The sequence below is a fragment of the Patella vulgata genome, chromosome 2 (genome assembly GCF_932274485.2).
Source record: "Patella vulgata chromosome 2, xgPatVulg1.2, whole genome shotgun sequence".
Classification (NCBI taxonomy): domain Eukaryota; kingdom Metazoa; phylum Mollusca; class Gastropoda; family Patellidae; genus Patella; species Patella vulgata.
Window position 1 is genome coordinate 86,352,188 of NC_065880.2, and position 19,147 is coordinate 86,371,334.

At 35.6% G+C, this 19,147-nt stretch overlaps 1 protein-coding gene across 8 annotated transcripts in view; it reads left to right on the forward strand.

Moving 5' to 3' along the window:
* LOC126812093 (uncharacterized) overlaps positions 1-18,942 on the forward strand; it is a 174,436-nt gene extending 155,494 nt beyond the window's left edge. For 4 of the 8 annotated variants that reach the window (XR_008786119.1, XM_056098947.1, XM_050538306.2 and 1 more), the window contains one exon: positions 15,617-18,942. Coding sequence is in view for 7 of the 8 variants with exons in the window: in XM_056098947.1 (XP_055954922.1) it covers positions 15,617-15,828 (212 nt within the window). In the remaining variant the exon portion in view is untranslated. Of the gene's footprint in view, positions 1-4,001; positions 4,271-7,619; positions 7,683-8,642; positions 9,168-9,945; positions 9,976-10,191; positions 10,296-10,422; positions 10,613-11,413; positions 11,551-12,369; positions 12,599-13,566; positions 13,692-13,984; positions 14,208-15,616 lie in introns of those variants that run through there. The other 4 variants (XM_050538307.2, XM_050538311.2, XM_050538312.2 and 1 more) reach the window with 4 other exon arrangements.
* Positions 18,943-19,147: the final 205 nt, after the last annotated feature.

Here is a 19,147-nt window from a genome sequence, read left to right on the forward strand (position 1 = left end):
ATAAGTTTTAACATAATTTCTTGTTTTATGAGAGTAAGAGAGAGAGAGAGAGATATATATATATATATAGAGAGAAATGGGATTAACGTCCACTCGACACAAACTAGGTCATTTCGGGACTAACATGGTTTAATTTTATTTCAATAATTCGCTTGCGCATAGGAGCCTTTAGCAGTGGGGGAAATCAGGGGACCCTGAGAAAACCCACGAGGCTGGACAGGCGACCCTACTCCTTGTCACGTACGCGGGGATTCAAGACCACGCCAGTTGCTAACCATTCGCCACCCCCACCCCCACCCCCTTTGTTTTATGATATTTTATAGATGATTTGGGTTTGGTTAGGGTATCCACAAAATTATTTTTAAGTTTTGCAAATTTTTCTGAAGCGGGTGGGGGTGGGACTTGAACGTCCCGACGGAGGGTAAGGGGGTAAATTATTGTCAATACAAAAAAGACGTAAAAGTTTATATTATTCTTGAAATCTGTATTTTTATCATAACTTTAATCTGAAACACTAAACAGACAATTCAAACAAAGAAAACTATATTTTCTCAATAATTTGAAAGGCGTAAACAATTTTAACTTGAAATACAAATGTATAGTTTATTTCCAACCTCTTCATCAAAATGTAGAAAAAATTGTCTTGATTTATTACAGATCAAGAATACATTACATGTAAGATTCGATGTTTTTCTTAGAATAAACCTCACATCGATCACGATTTTCTGAAAACATATATCATTTCACAGAGCAGTTGTAATTTAAAATCTTTGTCATCTATATAAAAGATAAATTCAGACATATTTTTACACCCATGGTCTTCGAATTTCACATGCCAAGGGTTCCTTCCCGTGGACACCAAAGATTAAAGTTGCCTTCCCGTGTGCAAACTGGGTGATTTGATGATGTATTTGGACCAAAACATATTCAAACTAATTAATAATTATAAAAACTGCGCTTCAAATCAGTCTCAAATTAATCGTTCGGATGGTACAAAAAAAGGCCCCGTGTACACATTGGCGCGGACGTAAAAGTAGGCCGTAGCGCCGCTGTCCGGTCAAAATTTCCCTCATGTAACTGTATGGCGTATGACCATCTTCATTAGTCCAGTCGGAGCAGAATAATAGAACGTTAAATCCCATTTTATAATTTCGTTTCATTTGCCGTCTCAAAACATTTTATTTGCGAGGAAATATCCCAAAATATAACAAATCTATGTAAGAAGCCATGTTTATCCCGTAACTTGATTGAGAGAGGGTCTGTTTGCAGAATGTATTTGTCGTTACCTAATGGGCCCATACACGTTCAATAATTCCATCAATATTATTGACCCAATATATTGACTCGATATATTGACTCAATAATATTGACGGGAATTGCCGACACACGATTCAATATTTCCATCAATAATTTTATGATTTTTTGGTCATATCACCAATTGGTATAATAGAAAGCAAGTTAATTCCTGTTCGCATGCACACCATTTACTTATGCATGTAAATTTTGTCATATACATTTTTGCACATGTGTATGATAGTAAAGTTACGTAAGATGCATAAATATCAAGGGGTATTTGTTTGGTTTTGTTATTTCATAACGTATAGTCTAATATACCGTCGAGGGGGGTGGGGTGGATGGCCGAATGGTTAGCACGTGCGTGCTGTATCATACGACCTGTCATTGAGTCAACTGGCGTGGTTTCGAATCCCCGGTTGTACGTGACAAGGAGTAGGGTCGCCTGTCCAACCTCGTGGGTTTTCTCCGGGTCCTCCAGTTTCCTCCCACTGCTAAAGGATCCTACGCGCAAGCGAATTATTGAAATAAAATTAAACCATATGTTAGTCCCGAAATGACCTAGCTTGTGTCGAGTGGACGTTAAACCCCATGTTTCTCTCTCTATGCCGTCGAAGCAGAAGACGACAATTCTTTATCACGACTTACTGTATGATGCAGGTTTTGCTACTCATAATTTATAGTCAAGTATCATACCGTCGAGGGATACGATGACAGTTCCTTATCAGTCAAGTCTCGGAAGAAAGTTTACGTCGCCTTTAACATCACCTGCAGAATATAGAACAGTATCAAACCCTTTTTGTGTCGGGAAGACCAAGTTGTTTGATAGCATCCATAAATTATACAGTGTCGTTACAGAGGCTGCGAGTATGATAGGTTCGGGATACACATAACAAGTTAATACGCTGATGTAGTTTAAGGGAAGAGGGGGGGGGGGCGTAGTCTCGAACTTAGTGCAAATTGACGCACGTATCAGGGGCGGATCCAGGAATTTTTGCAGGGGGGGGGGGGTCATGTTCCTGAGACAATGTACCCCCCCCTCCCGCTTGGTCTCTATCGTCATTTTGGCGCATATACATACACATTGAGCTTTTTAAACAGAGAAATTCAACACCTCGTTTGACGTCAATTTCTATTATGAATTAATACAATGACTTTGTGATTCAATTTCATGGATGCAAAGCATTAATTGTGATATCACATAATACCTATATCATTATCTCGTGCTTTGAGTGCCCATCCTGTCCCAAATCTGACGATAAAGGATAAAGCACACGGCCGAGAAACCTTTCTCATAAAAAGTGTTGATTTACAAAAAAATGTATGTAGCTGATCTCCCCCCCCCCCCCTCTGGATCCGCCTCTGCGTACGTGTGTATACATGTAATTAGCATATCTATGGAAATTTCCATGATAAAAGGCTGCACACGAACGGGATATGACACACTTATTCATTTTATTTCTTTATATTGGACATATAGAATAAATTTGTAAAGATCAGGTTGGTTTAAGGTGAACAGTTCATTTTATGGGCACATGATTTATGACTAAGTTCATATACCCTTAAAGTCTTAATGCGTCATTATGGCGCAATTAGAATCCCTTGTAAATTCCATTCAGTTGGTCATTTTGTAGAAATATTTTGAATTGACAATTCATTGATCTATGCTACCTGTTATATATTTTGTTTCGGCTGAGTGCAGAACGGAGGGCCTGACAAGGACAGCTGTCTAGTCCTTCGGATGAGACGAAAAACCGAGGTCCCGTGTATACATTTAAATGCACGTAAAAGACCCCTTGGCAGTTGGAATTCGATATAAGAGTAGGCGATAGTGCCGCTGCCCGAGCAAAATTTCCCTCATAGCGCACTGTATGGCGTATGCCAGTCTTCATTAGCCCAGTATAGGAGCAGAACAGGACGTTAAACCCCATTTCATTTCATTTCTTGTTGCGGGTGAACAGAATTGATTTTTAAATCTAATGCGAATCGGATTTAAACCGTGTAGTATAATTGCTGATTGCTGCCCTATGTAATACCCCCGTCAGACCGTGTGGCGTCCTTACTGCGCTGCTACGGCGACGGAAGAGGTCTCAGATCGCGTGTACAACGCCATGGACGTTGTACACGCGCAATACTCACGTGACAAAGACGCTGCGAAAATTGTAACATTTGCTAGGGCGACTTCATGGCGTCTTCACCACGACCATCGCGTGTCTGCCACGATCCCACCAATCATTTGGTGTTCTTTTGACGTTATCATGGCGATGTTACGATGATTTCGCCACTGATATTCGTCATATCAGATTAATATATTGTATCTTTGTTTAATTTAATTACATGTATATTTCATCACTAAAAGTTTCTTTATCTTGATATTGTTGTATATCTCCGGCCCACTTGATGTAAACTTTTAGTTCATGTGGCCCCGGAATCAAAATGAGCTTGGCACCCCTGATATAACTTGAATATTATGACGACAGTGCAGCCAAGTGTCCAACAGCTCTACCAAACGATAAAACAGTAGCTGCACTATACGGGTCTTTGATAATATACGCGATAATGCCTTTGTTCATGCAGACCCAAGCTATTGAAATAGTCACACACATAACATTATTTCATTTTCTGAAGCACCTGATATTACGTCACGTTAGAGGGTTTCACAGAGTTAAGATTGTTTTGTTGTGCGTTTGTTTTAAATAATAATGACACATTGTCCTAATCTTTGCAGATAAAATGCAGAGTGTAATCAGTTTGCTAAAACGGGTTATAAAACATGAGGGAGATAGTATGTTAATGTCATTCATCATGAGAAAAGTAAATCAAATGAATACCTACTACAGAACTCCTGGGAGATCTGAGACAAAAACGACACCAAATCCAAAAGAAAAACACGACCTAACAGAATACAATTCAGAAGGTTTCGGTCTACGCAATTTCAACACGCAAACCATGGGTAAAGAAGTCGAAATGATATCAGGTATATATGTATCTATTTTTACTTTATCATATAGAACAATTGGTTGATAAATCTTCAAAGTCTTGGGAAATAGATTCTAACAAGCTGTCTTTCTACCTGAATAACGAGATGTTTCATTTTGGCGAATAACGAACCACGTACTAGTTTATACTTCGTTATTCACCAGATATGGAATTAGTAATAGTATGCAATAAAAAATTAGTTTGTAGTTCGTTATTCACTTGATGTGGAATTTGTAATATTATGGAATAACGAACTAGTTTGTAGTTCATATTGGCGAATGAAAAGCACGAAATGAAAATACGGGGTTTAACGTCCGACTGTTTTGGCGAATAACGAACCACGTACTAGTTTATACTTCGTTATTCACCAGATATGGAATTAGTAATAGTATGCAATAAAAAATTAGTTTGTAGTTCGTTATTCACTTGATGTGGAATTTGTAATATTATGGAATAACGAACTAGTTTGTAGTTCATATTGGCGAATGAAAAGCACGAAATGAAAATACGGGGTTTAACGTCCGACTGTTTTGCTCCAACTGGGCTAATGTAGACGGACATACCGTATACAGTTTGCTATGAGGGAAATATTGCCCAGACAGCGAACGCTACGACTTAGTCTCATATCGAATCGTAGCTACCACGTTTATTTTACGTGCACGCTAATGTGTAAACGGGATCCCAGTTTTTCGTCCCACCCGAACTGCTATACGTTGTCCCTTGCATCACGGACAAGGGGGGAAGGGGCACATGGGAAATCCCACTGATCCAAAACGGGATCTCCAGGTTAGCGAGCCAATGTCTTACTTATACTGAGCCACCTTGGAATTAAGTTAAGTAGTTGAAGTCTTACTCACCGAGCCCCCCCCCCCCGCCCCCATATTACATTGGAAGTAAGGTAAGTAGTTGAAATCTTACTCACTGAGCCAAAATCATCATCGAAATTTAGTTTATACAAGAAAGACTTTAACATATCGAAGGTTTAAATCACTTGACATTAATAAATTTAAAGCGGAAATAGTGAACTCGAATTTCAATGGCATTCAACGTATTCAAGATATACAAGAGAAGGTAACCCAATATCACTCAAAGCTTGCTGAAATTTTGGACTTGCGTGTTCCTCTTCAAACGAAAACATTTACTATTCTTCCCAATACGCAGTGGTTTAATGATTCTATTTTAGAAGCCAAAAGGGGACCGTAATAAGGCTGAACATCTGTGGCGGAAAAAAATCTACATGTCCATAAACAGATTTATAAATCTTTAAAAAACAATGTGAATAAATTAATTGAAGACGCTCAAATTAAATTTTACTCTTATAAAATAGAAAATGGCGAAAACAGACAAAAAAGTTGTGAATTCCCTTTTGGACCATAATGCTGAGCGTACTATTCTCCCGGAAGATGATAATGACACTGAACTTGCAAATTTATTCTCTGATTTCTTTAAAGTAAAAGTACAGAAAATACGAACTGAACTTGATGATTGAAATAAAACTATTGACTTTAACGCTCATGATTTTGATAAGTTAGAAAATTTTGTTTACTTAGAAAATTTTAACTTGGTTAGTGAATCTTTTTTTTAAAGCTAATTAAATCGTCTGCTCCTAAATCTTGTTCATTAGATCCTCTTCCGACGTCTGTTCTTAAGGATTGTCTAGACAAAGTTATTCCAGATTTTACCAATATTATTAATTCTTGTATATCATCCTCTACTATTCCCAACGTTTTCAAACAAGCTTATGTTACCCCTTTAATTAAAAAGTCTACACTGGATCCTAATGTTTTTTTTAAAACAAATCCATACAGGCCTGTCTCTAACTTAAGTTTTATTTCTAAAATATTGGAGAAACGTATTGATTCTCAGATAAAGGCCAATCTAGATGATAACTGTTTGTATGAACCATTTCAAAGTGTCTATAAACAATTTCACAGTACCGAAACAGCTTTAACCCGGGTTTCAAATGATATTTTAATGGAAATTGATAATATCAAAATGTACATTTTTAATTTTATTAGATTTATCTGCTGCTTTCGACACGGTGGACCCTTCCATTCTTCTACGTAGACTTCTATTTAAGTTCGGTATTTGTGGCTCTGCATTAAATCTTTTAGAAAGCTATCTTGTGGGTAGAAAACAGTGTATTTTAGTTAATTAGAAATCGTCGTCTGAATCTGTTTTTTCATCTGGGGTTCCCCAAGGTTCTGTTCTTGGTACGATTCTATTTACCCTCTATACGTCACCATTAGGTGATATTGGCAGAAAATATGGTCTCAGCTTTCATTTGTATGCCGATGATACTCAATTATATATTTCATTTACACCTAATTGTCCATCTTGTTTCAATTTATCAAAATTGAGAACTGTATTAGTGAAATTAGAAAATGGGTGTCAAAGAACTTTCTAAAATTGAATGATGATCAAACCGAATGTTTGTTATTAGGCTCAATGCATCAATTAAGTTAATCTGCACATGATAACCCCCCTGTTGTAATTGGTAATTGTGATATATTTTCATCTTATTCTGCTCGTAATATTGGCGCAATCTTTGATAGGTGTATGCTTATGGGAGCTCAAGTAAATAATATTTGTAAATTGTGCTATTTTAATATCAGAAATATAGGTAAAATACGTAAATGTGTAAATGTAGAGGCCACTAAGTCACTTGTTAATTCTCTGGTCACTTCTCGATTAGATAACTTTAATTCACTTTTAAGTGGTTTACCTTTAAAGCTTATAGATAAATTACAAAAAGTACAGAATACTGTGGCTAGACTTGTTACTTTAACTAAGAAATGTGACCACATAACTCCTGTTTTATATAATTTACACTGGCTACCTGTTAAATATCGAATTGATTTTAAGATTTTATTACTTACTTTTAAATGTTTAAATAATTTAGCTCCTGTTTACCTCTGAGATCTTTTAGAAGTTTATACACCTGGCCGAACATTACGTACATCAGATAAACTACTTTTAAAGCCCAAAACTAGTCTCTTATGGTCAGTGCTCTTTTAGTTAACAAGCACCTGTTTTATGGAATAATCTACCATTTGGTTTAAGATGTTGCACATCTCTATATTGATTTAATAAACAACTTAAAACACATTTATTTAATCAGGCTTTTAGCTGACTCTGTATACAATCGTTAACATGTCCATAATCTTGTTGTTTATGTATGATTTACATTGTCACGTTGTAAAGTGTCCCTGAACATGTTATATGAAAGGGCGCGCTATAAATATGCTGTAATAATAATAATAAATAATGAGTATTTCAGAACGTGAATATCATTTATTTTGGGGTCTGTTGATGTTCTTCCTGGACGTTTTGAAATCTTTGAAAAAGGTGTGAGACAAATATTTAACCTTGTAGGGAGATGTAGTTCTGGCAGACTCTATAATATCAACGTAGGTATTTGGAGTGCATATTGGTCGGTTTTTTTTATCTCCCTCTCTATCAGAATGTGAACTCCATTTAAGTGTGACCTTTCTCCAGGATCGTTTGATATATTTCGATATTTTACTAGTTCTCCAATACAATCAAATAGACACGACGTAAAGGGGAGAGAGAGAGAGAGAGAGAGAGAGAGAGAGGGGGGGGGGTTAACGTCCACTCGACACAAACTAGGTTCAAGGCCTGTATCATAAGGCCTGTCATTGGGTCAACTGGCGTGGTTTCGAATCCCCGGTTGTACGTGGCAAGGAGTAGGGTCACCTGTCCAACCTCGTGGGTTTTCTCCGGGTCCTCCGGTTTCCTCCCACTGTTAAAGAACCCTACGCGCAAGCGAATTATTGAAATAAAATTAAAACCATTTGTTAGTCCCGAAATGACCTAGTTTGTGTTGAGTGGACATTAAACCTCATTTCACTTTCTCGTGTTCGTATTGTGTATTATGTATGTATTTCATTGCCGATGTGTTCTATGTTGCGACTGTAAATTCAATATGATATTATTTCAGTTGGGTTTTTAAGTCAAATTTTAAAAGACGGCATTACTGTGGTGTTCATAAAGCCAATATATTTTGCTGTTTAAATAAATGTCATAATCTTTCCGGATAAGATGTTTAAAGTACCACAGTTGATACCTTTATATTTAATCCAAAAGAAGCTACGTCCCGCGATAATGCTTTTGATCATGCAGACCCAAAATATCGCTATAGTTATGCTCAAACCCGGATATGTTTATTTTCTAAATCGCCTGATATTAATTCACGTTAGCGGAGCTAACAAAGTTAAGATAGCTTTGTTATATTTTTGTTCTGAACAATAATCGAAATGAAATTGGGTTTAACGTCTTACTGTTGATCTGCCCCGATGGGCTAATGAAGACAGGGAACAATAATGGACACATTATTCTAATCTTTGCAGATAAGAAACAGAGGGTACCCATTTATCAAGAACTATTAAATGAATATGAAAGTGAAATATCAATATCAACCATGCATGTCAACAGCGAACCATGTAAATCGGACAAATTAAATCAACTGATTCCCAACGACAGAACTCATGGAAGATCAGAGCCAAAAACAACACCAAACCAAAAAGGAACTGGAGGCGTCGAGGAATACAATTCAGAGGATATCCACCTACCCAAATCGAAATATGATCATGGAAAGATCAAAATACGAACGGAACGAAAAATAGTCGATAGCGGATACAGGCTAAATGAAATTAACTCCATATCTGAAATATCAAAAATGTCAAGTATAGACACATTTACAGATCTACCAAATAAGACGAACACTACAATCAAGGGAAAAGAGGTCAGTGGTGGTTGTAGGTTTAATGCAGAAGATGAACTTGTAATTCAGTCTCCTACCAAAATATCAAAATTTGGACCATTTAAAAAAGGCTTTAAATTTAAATTGAATGGAATGATAATATTTACAATTGGTAAGTTTATTTCATTCATTAGGTCAAAATTAGGCGATTCAATTTCATTTCGAAACATTTAGCGGAATTATTGCATGTATAGTTTTGTATGCCGTCCTACATGTAGTAAAGTTGTCTTTGGTTATGTCCTTGAGAAAGCGCCACATAAAGCAAACATATCACACTTTTTTCCGAGTAAACATCCCATATGTCTTTTGCCATGTTATTCATCTGATATCGGGCATTCCGTTTGACATGAGATTGGAAATGAAATGGAGTTTAACGCCATACTGTTCTGCTCCAACTGGGCTAATGAAGACGGGCATACGCCATGCAGTGTGCTATGAGGCAAACCTTGGCTTTCTCTTTATCGAATTCCAACTGCCAAGGGATTTTATGTGCACACCAAATTTTACACGGACATGGGTGTTTCGTCTCATCCGAACGAATATACAGCGAATGTTCCCTGTACTCAAATCTTTTATTTACACACGTCTATGTCTCTCCAAGAAGGAGTGTTCAAATTGTAGGAGTTCAAAACTTGAAAACACAGGCAAATACAACTCTTTTTGGCTACAAACATCTCGAGGCTAGAATACAATTCCACTAGCACTTGGTATCAAATGCAGCTAGTACTTGGTATCAAATTCGACTAGTATTTGGTGTCAAAATCGCTGATATGGCACTAATTTGGACTGAGCTGTTCTCAAGATAAATGCTTCCGCACCAAACTAGGATAGTGGTAATTATATAGATTCTTCAATGTGCATCTCTTCACTTCTTTTAATTTCTGTTTCAGGTTTGCTGTTAAATAACTCTTGCTGCACAGGTAATTGTTCTTTGTTATAGAAAACGTTAAATTCAAGAATGGAAACAGTAATAATCTGTTCCAGCCGAATACACGAATAGAACCGTTATTAATATCTGCACTCCCACTGGAAGACACTGTGGCATTGCAAAGCGTCATAATCCCCAGAATAATTGTCTATCTGGGTTTGAATAGAAATATATATTTTATTATTCTGGTGTCATGTTTGTTTTCTAGCTGCATCTTCTGAACAAACAGTGAGAACACTAGGTAGTTCGGTTCAACTTAACTGGTTTTTTAGAACGGATGATGCCGAGATCAAACCAATAATTCAGTTCCAGGTACAGTATATTTACATTATTTTACCACAGGGCCACAAACCCAACTAGAGTAGAACGGAATGATACCACGGTGGATACCGAGGATGGGCGTAAACAGAATAGATATTAAGTTTTATTTTTATTATAGAATCAAGCCGGTAGTTTTAAAGAGCATCGGATCGATGGTGTAAAGTATGAGCTACAATTGACGAGAACAGATGGACAGATCAAGATAACCTTTCTTGTTCATGATATAACAGATACGGATTATGGTGTGTATAGATGTTATCTGAACAACCAACCAGGAGAATACAAAGACATCAACATCAGCTTGGCAGGTAAAGTGTGAAATCCAATATAGCTTTCCAATAATCACATAAATGTCTAAACCAACATCATTACAATTTTTGTATCTTCTGTGATACGGGGAAGTAGATTAGGTATATATGTGGGATTTCTCCTTGATTTGACATTCATAGAATTCCAACTTTAAATCCGATATTTAAATCTGGTATAGTTCTTAAGTTACTCGGGATTTACTAGCGTGATTCCACTCGACACTAGTATAGGATGAGAAGCCTGGCATATAACAACATCTATGTGTTAGGTGGGACGGAAAGCCGATCTCCCGTCAAAAGGCAAAACCTAGTAACTCACGTTTTTCTTAGTTTGAGAAAACAAAGGGAAACGTAATGAATGAATATTAAACCCCAGCTCATCCATTTATTTGACTATTGAGTTATTAGGTTTTGCTGTGGTATTCTTGACAAATGAAGGAAGTTGCTAGGTTGTGCTTACAAAATCAAAAGATTGGAATAACTATATATATAGTACAACATAGGAAGCACATACCCTAGTAACTACAAATTTGATCCTTACTCAATTTTGATAAAAAAAAAAGTGAGTTACTAGGCTTTGCCTTTTGACGGGAGCGATCTCCCAGGCGGTTCGAATTCGATAAAGATAGACCAAAACAAAAATCCCCTGTCCCTACATAGGACACCACATAACGTATTCCCGTCTGCATTAGCCTAGGTTCGTCCCCACACCCCATTTAAATTTAATCTATTATATATTACCTTGGTAATAAAAATGTTGGCAGAAACGAATACCTTGTAATACGTTACGATTAAATTCAGATTTCACTTGGGTGCCAACAACTCGAGAACCTGTCAATTCAACTCTTCGTCAAGATGTGGAACTATCCTGGGAATATCAAACTCACAAGTCAATAAACAAAATCAGCTTCAGTCGACAAAATAATATAACCAATCAGGTAAGATCAAATTTTATTATGTCAATCAACAATCAGTTTCGATATCGTGTATCAGAATAAAACCGGTGGAGATAAAACCTGGACATAAATGATAGATATCCCAGTTGGGGTATACAACAGAGTTTACTAGCTTACAGAAAACTGTATTAGTCTAAAGTTAGTTCGTATCTAAGCTTAAAAGCCATGATCTTTATGCTAATAGGTCACTAGAGGTATACAAAAGATTTTCAACCCGCATTTTTACAATTACATGCTATATAAAAATGTAGATATTATTTATTAAAGGTCAATTCCGTTCACCAGTTTTAGAACTGGTTATGAGTAATCGACTTTCAACTGATACCCTCACAAAACTATGGGTCGTTTCGGGATGGGATTGTCCGAGAGCTGGCCATCCAGCTTAAGCTTAGTTCGTATCTAAGCTTAAAAGCCATGATCTTTATGCTAATAGGTCACTAGAGGTATACAAATATTTTCAACCCGCATTTTTACAATTACATGCTATATAAAAATGTAGATATTATTTATTAAAGGTCAATTCCGTTCACCAGTTTTAGAACTGGTTATGAGTAATCGACTTTCAACTGATACCCTCACAAAACTATGGGTCGTTTCGGGATGGGATTGTCCGAGAGCTGGCCATCCTCTGTGGCGTTGTTACCCCTCTCTACTGCAGTCGGTAACAATAACTGATTCCCTCTGTTCACGTTGATTCCAATTGATCGACTGGGTCAAAATATTTTATATTTGAATTATATCTGAATCTGTTAAGTTAGACAGCGCCAATCTATCTGACCCCTAATTATGTTCGTTCTACAGACTACAGATATTGGTGTATGGACGATCGAGAAAGGTTTCAAACAAAACAGAGTAGATGTTTCAACTGAACTGATACTAAATATAACACAAATACACAAAAGGGGTGTAGAAAGGATCAGCCTTCAATTACAACAAACAATTATTGATGATTTTGATAAAACCTACTACTGTCATGTCGTCTATGATGATCACATCTCTTACAGTCAAGGTGTTGAACTGGTGGCTGAAAGTAAGATTTAAATTTTATAATTGAGAATTTAGTATATTTCAACATTTCAGTGCCACTATACACACTTCATTCCCTTTTATATTGTAATAGTAGCATATTTATTATCACAGAACTAACTCATCAGTTTACCGAAATTGCACGAATTCTGAATTCCGCAGAATAAAGATTGCATATTGTGCCCGAAAAGTTTTCTTTGCCACCCGAATTTTCAGAATGAATCAATCATAACTAAAAATAATTTTTCACAAAGCTGTGAGTGTTGGTTTTTTTAATTAATTATACTATTACACAGCGATATTAATTAACAGTATGTTAAGCAAAACGGAAATACTTTTCACCGAATTGGGACTGGAGACCCCACCTTATGGCCTTGTACATGCATTGTGTGAACTATAAACATATGTAGACAAGTTCATTTGGTCTTTAAAGTGGCTATCGATATATAACAACTTCACGGGTTTCTATTATATTCATCTACTAAACTAGTTGCAACATTTAAAGGGACAATTACACTCTTGCTGGCTTGAAAGCTCCAGAAAATAAAAAATAGCCTTATTCGAAGTACTAGATGTTTAAGTGTCCTACCTGTTGTGTAAATTATCCATTACATCCTATTTTACTTGTCCAGAGGGTTCGAAAATATTTTTAAATCGAAGTTTCATTTGAAAAGGTTTACGTTAGACGTTTCAAACCATTATGTTGAATTTTTCAAAATTTTTAAATAACGTGTGTTAATATGAAATTTGTATCATCAATCAATTGAAATATTCTAAAATAGTACAATTTGTTTACCAGAATAAAGATTGGGACATATTATTCAGTTACAACAAGAGTGGTATTGAGCCTTTAAGTAAGTTACTGGTAAAAAAACATACGTCCAAATGTGATTTAATCGACTGTTCACCACTGATCGTATGCATGAATGACAAACACTGGTCTAGACTTTAGGATTACCTTTTTTATTCTAGGATCAACGTGTAAAGGTAAAGGGATAGAATCGGATAAAAGCGGAACAACATTTACCTGGATGTATCACTATCGTTACCCGATTATAGCAGTTAAAATATCGAGGATCGATAGCACTGGAAAGGAGGTGAGTAGTGCCTGTTATTCATTTATAGCCAAATACAAATCTAAGCCAAACAATTTAATCAATGGCTACTATTTTCCTTTGGTTCCAACCCTATTTTCGGAGAATATTCCTCTCTAAAATAGACACTCTAGGATATTTTATTCGGGACTAACAAATGGTTCCATTTTATGTCAATAATTCAGGAGATGTATCTACTATGCTGATTAGTTGGCAAGCCCACCAAGACATTGTTACCGTTGCTTCGAAAATGTAAATATCAGTCGATGACATCATGTATTTTATGTCTTTAATAGGAAGACTATCTGGGGTATTGGTATCAGAATAAATTTTTACCCGAACCATTATTTAAAGGCAGACTGGTATTTAATATAACAGAGGTGGCTGATGACAGAAGGCAGATAACTCTTGTTTTAATTGATACATCCGAAAGTGACTTTAATTTAACATACATATGTAAAGTGATACCAGGTGATGGCCACTTTTGTCAGTGTCGATTGCAACTTAACGATGTCGATGGTAAATATTACAAACATTTCTATATTTACTTTTTAAGTGACGTCACAAATTACAGCCTTGGGTTGATTTTAGTCACAATTTATGTCCCTGGCTTAATGAACAGAAAATGTTCTTTCAATTGTTAATTGTATGTTTGTGATATTTGTCCCCCGCCTTTTGAAGAAAGCAGGGGACTATTAAAATGGGTTCGTCCGCCTGCCTGTCCGTCCGTCTGTCTGTCCGTCACACTTTTTGGGACACAATAACTCTCCTTCTAATTGACCTAGAATGTTCAAACTTAGTGTGGGTGTATATTAGGTCAATGCTTTGATGGAGTTCGAAGATGAGCATTTTCTGCTTAGTGTAAGCAGAGATAAGCAATTTGATTGGTTGATGCTTTGGGACACGATAACTTTAGTTCTAATTAAGTGAAAGTGATGAAACTTGGTGTATAGTTTTATTACATCAGTACCTTGACTAAGTTCGATGATGAGCATTTTCTGCTCAGGGTAAGCAGAGCGATAAGCAATTTGATTGGCCGAGACTTCGGAACACAATAACTCTCCTTCTAATTGAGCTAAAATGTTCACACTGCTTCTAATTGAGGTAGAATGTTTAAACTTGATGTAGATATTCGTCTTGACTGAGTTCAATGATTAACATATCGATCTCAAGCTAAGCAGAGATAAGCAATTTCCTTGGTCGATGCTTTGGGACAATATAACTTTGATTCTGTCTGATAGAGAGTGATGAAATTTAGTGTATAGTTGATAAACAGTTTGATTGCTCGATACTTTTGAAAAAAAATAGATGTGCGATTAATTAATATGTGGCATCTATTTATTTGCGGATTTCGGCGGGGGACATCAGCCTCACTGTTGGCTTGTTGTTTTTATTTTGTGATTTGATTAATTTTGTCTCGAAATGGCATAATATATTTGGAGGCGTGTCGCCATTCTGCACACATCGATCGTTCTACTTTGAGAATAGATATCTGTGCAGAATGACGTGTAGAAACATCTGTCCAGAATGACGTGTAGACACATACAGTGTCACACATACAGTTTCAGCTTCATATGGTTTGTCGTCGGTTATTGCTGACGTTTCATAGCGACATGAAGTTTAACGCCCACTCGACACAAACTAGGTCATTTTGGAACTAACATATGGTTCAATTTTAAATTATCTTTTGCTAGGGGTCTTTAGCAGTTGGGGAAGCCGGAGGACTTGGAGAAAATACACGAGATTGGACTGCCAATCCTACTCCTTGTCACGTACTAGCCGGGAATCGAAACCACACCACTTGAATCAATAACAGACCTTATGATCTAATACTCCTCGCACCTGCCTCTCAGATATGTCGGTAATAATCCCAAATACTGTATTCCCAAAATAACTTTTAAAATACATTATTTGTTATATTTATATAGATTTAAACCACGACAACTATACAGCTCCAACTGGTATAACCAAACCACGTGACAAGATCGTATCATCTATAAACTCCAGTCCAATTATTGTCGTGGCTGTTATAATTCCAGTACTAGTAATAATCTGTATACTGACGACAATTCTTGTGGTACGAAAGAGACAAAAAGCTCCTATCCCTCCTCAATGTAATGAAAACGAACCATGCATGTAGTAGTAACAATGATAGTAGTAATTGTAATATGAAAGAAAAAAAACATTAGTAGTATCAGTGATAGTGGTATTTCCGATATGGGAGAAGCGATATCTTTGTCACCTTCTGGGTAATATAAATGGATTTATTTATTGGCGTACGGTCGCAATTTTACTACCCCCCCCCCCCAAAAAAAAAAAATGTCCGCGCCTGCAGATGCCATTAAATATATATTTATAAAACTATAGATTATAATTGTTGTTTTTTTTATTTTTACAATTCCTTTTCCATATGTTTGCCTTTTTTTAGTATCACCTAAATCATAAGACGTGTAATCTTCTAAATTAAACAATTTTATAGTTGTGTATACAAAAAGTATTAAAAATGTATATGGATAGTTTAATAATTTAAGTTGTATATATTTGTCAAGTTTGTAGTCTGGTTTTGTATTTTTGATATGTTTGTATTGGGTTTTATATATTTGATAATATTCATAATAACACAACTTTATGGATTTACTACTTCTTGGTTTATTACATGCAACGTTTCAATACTCTTACAGGTATCTTTATCAAGCAATGATCAATAATGAATAACAACTCTACATTTATAGTACATCCATGAGTAAGAACCATTTAACAATAAAAACATAACATTAATTAAGACTATAACAACAAACATTTCCCTTTGAGTATGGCTTTACCATTTTTCTTCAATCTAAGGTGTTAAAAGTGGGGATTGAAGCCACCGCCTAAGCTAAAATGCAATCAAAACCCATTAACCACACCATCAAATATTTAATCTGACTAATTTCAATACACTATGCATAATTAGTTAGGTTTTTAACCCACCCCCTCTTGCTCATACATTTACAATATTATTATATAGAAAATTTGTTAATTATTGTTCCAATAGAACAAATAAATAAGTTATAGTAGCCCTCATAAATAATAGTTCCACTGATAAATAAAATTTTTAATTTCCACTCCACTGATACGAATAATAACTTATAGATCCACTCCACTGATAAAAAATTATTTTAATTTTACTTCACTGATAATTGATACTTATGGTATCCTATTGTATAATACTTATAAATAGTTCCAATAATAGATAATAACTTGCTTAACAAAATAATTCATTCCATACATTAGAAAGGGCTCTTCCATTGTCTTTATTCATTTTTGGTTTTTGTCTTAGGATTTCTAATGCTTCCCACAAAACTCTTTTCTTCCATATTTGATAAGCTTTATACATATTGAAATGGCCTGGGCCATTCTTGTTGTTTATGTTTCACTCGTTCGCTTGTTGACGTTCGTGAGCCTTTATTCTAACTATAGTAACATAGGGATGTCTTTCGTTTCTTTATGATAACATATGTTGTCGGTGATTATTTACAGTGATTGTAATGATAAATTTTATAGAAACTATGATTAGCATAAGTAATATTAATTGTTGAGTGATGTAAGCTATTAATCGTGTTTAATGCCATCATGTGTTGTCTAAATTTAGAGTTAGTTTATACCTATAACGAGTGAAGATGGTCCTAGTATTTGGGTCCGCTGAACGACACGTCGTTTACTACATGGATTTTGATGCGTATCGTCGTTTCAATAACATTAAATGTGTCAATTAAATCTCAGTAATCTACCTTACCTTCATATTATGTTCACTATTATATCCATGAACTGCTATAATCCTGATTCATAGAGTAAATCCATTTAACCTCCTCTCGATTTCTACGAGGGTCTGGGAAGCCGCCATTTTCGAAAACGGTTGTTAGAGCGAGGTCGATGACGGGGACACAAATACTTCTTATTTCTAGTTATTACCAATAATAAATAAATGTCTAAGAGATGATCGCTAATAAAGTGATACTTATAAAGGGTTGTTAGATTATCGTATCTAGGTTCAATTAAGTCTATTGTGCTTAGATTAAACATTACGCTCGGTTCAAGCAAGGCCTTGCTTGACTTGTTTGTGTAGAACTAGGAAATTCATACGCCGTGATCAACTTGGCAACAGGGATTGTGCTAATATTTTCGGGGCTAATCATATAATTATCCGTTAATTTACCTTTTCATCTTCATCGAAATTGGATGGAGTATGTTATTCCTCGCATAATTTGTAACGGTTGTATATAGCGATATTGAGTTCTACCTTGTTAAAATTAGTCTTTTGTATTTGAGGCGTAATGTTCGGTCATGGTAACGTCGTGGGACGTAATCGAGACGTAATCAAGGACGCATTGTTATTACATTAATTTTATTATTATTCTGTACATCAATTAGTATTCTTAGAGTTGTTTATTAGTCAGATTAGCTATATATTTGTATTGCCAACTTATTGCCTCCTCAAAGAATAGTTGTTTATTGATAATAATTACATTTCAGGTACCAGTATTGTAAAGTAGATCCTTCCTAGGCAAAATACGTCCCCTTTTTACGTGATTTGATTGGTCGAGACAGTCACGTGACACCTAAAGCGAAGGTATATAAGGCCCGCAGGCTTTCCATTGTCATTCACTCATTGGCGCTTGCCTGGTAAGAGTCAATAGCACTAACTCCTCCCTCCCCAATTCTTAGAACCTCGTCTTAAAGGGCACATTCCATGAATATTTTTCAAGTAAAGTAAATTTTCCCAAGTTACATGTAAAGTAAATCACAAATATATTTTCATAAATTACATAATTTCCCCGATTAAATAGCCATCATTTTTGTATACTATTCTGATCGCTAGTCCTAAATTCAAAGCCACCGGAAGGAAAGCCCAAGAAGGATCTACTAAGTTATATTTCTAAGTGTATGTTCAATAATTGATGACCAAGTGAACCTGGAATAAAGTTTCATATTGTTTTGTTACCGAAAGTCGCATTTTCCTTCTTTAGGGGCGAGACCACCTTTGTCGGGGCTGCTACAATATGATCAGTTTATAGTTTTTTATAATTGATATGTTTGTATTTGGGTTTTATATATTTGATAAGTGTTATATATTTGATAAGTTTAAAGTTTTATATATTTGATCATTTAATGGCTTTATATATTTGATCATTTAATAGCTTTATATATTTCATAAGTTTAAAGTTTTATATAGGTGAGCTTTTTATATGATAAATATAACAGTTTATATATTTGATAGGCTTGTAGTGTGATGTTCTATTTCATAGGTTTGTAATTGGATGTTATATTTGATAGGGTTGCAACACACAATGTTGATGATAGACCTCGTTCAGGTCGTCCTAGAGCCACTACACAAGTCCAGAATCGATACATTCGTACACAGGTATTGCGAAATCGAGGACAAACGGCCAATCAGCTTTCTTTAAACTTGTACCAAGTTA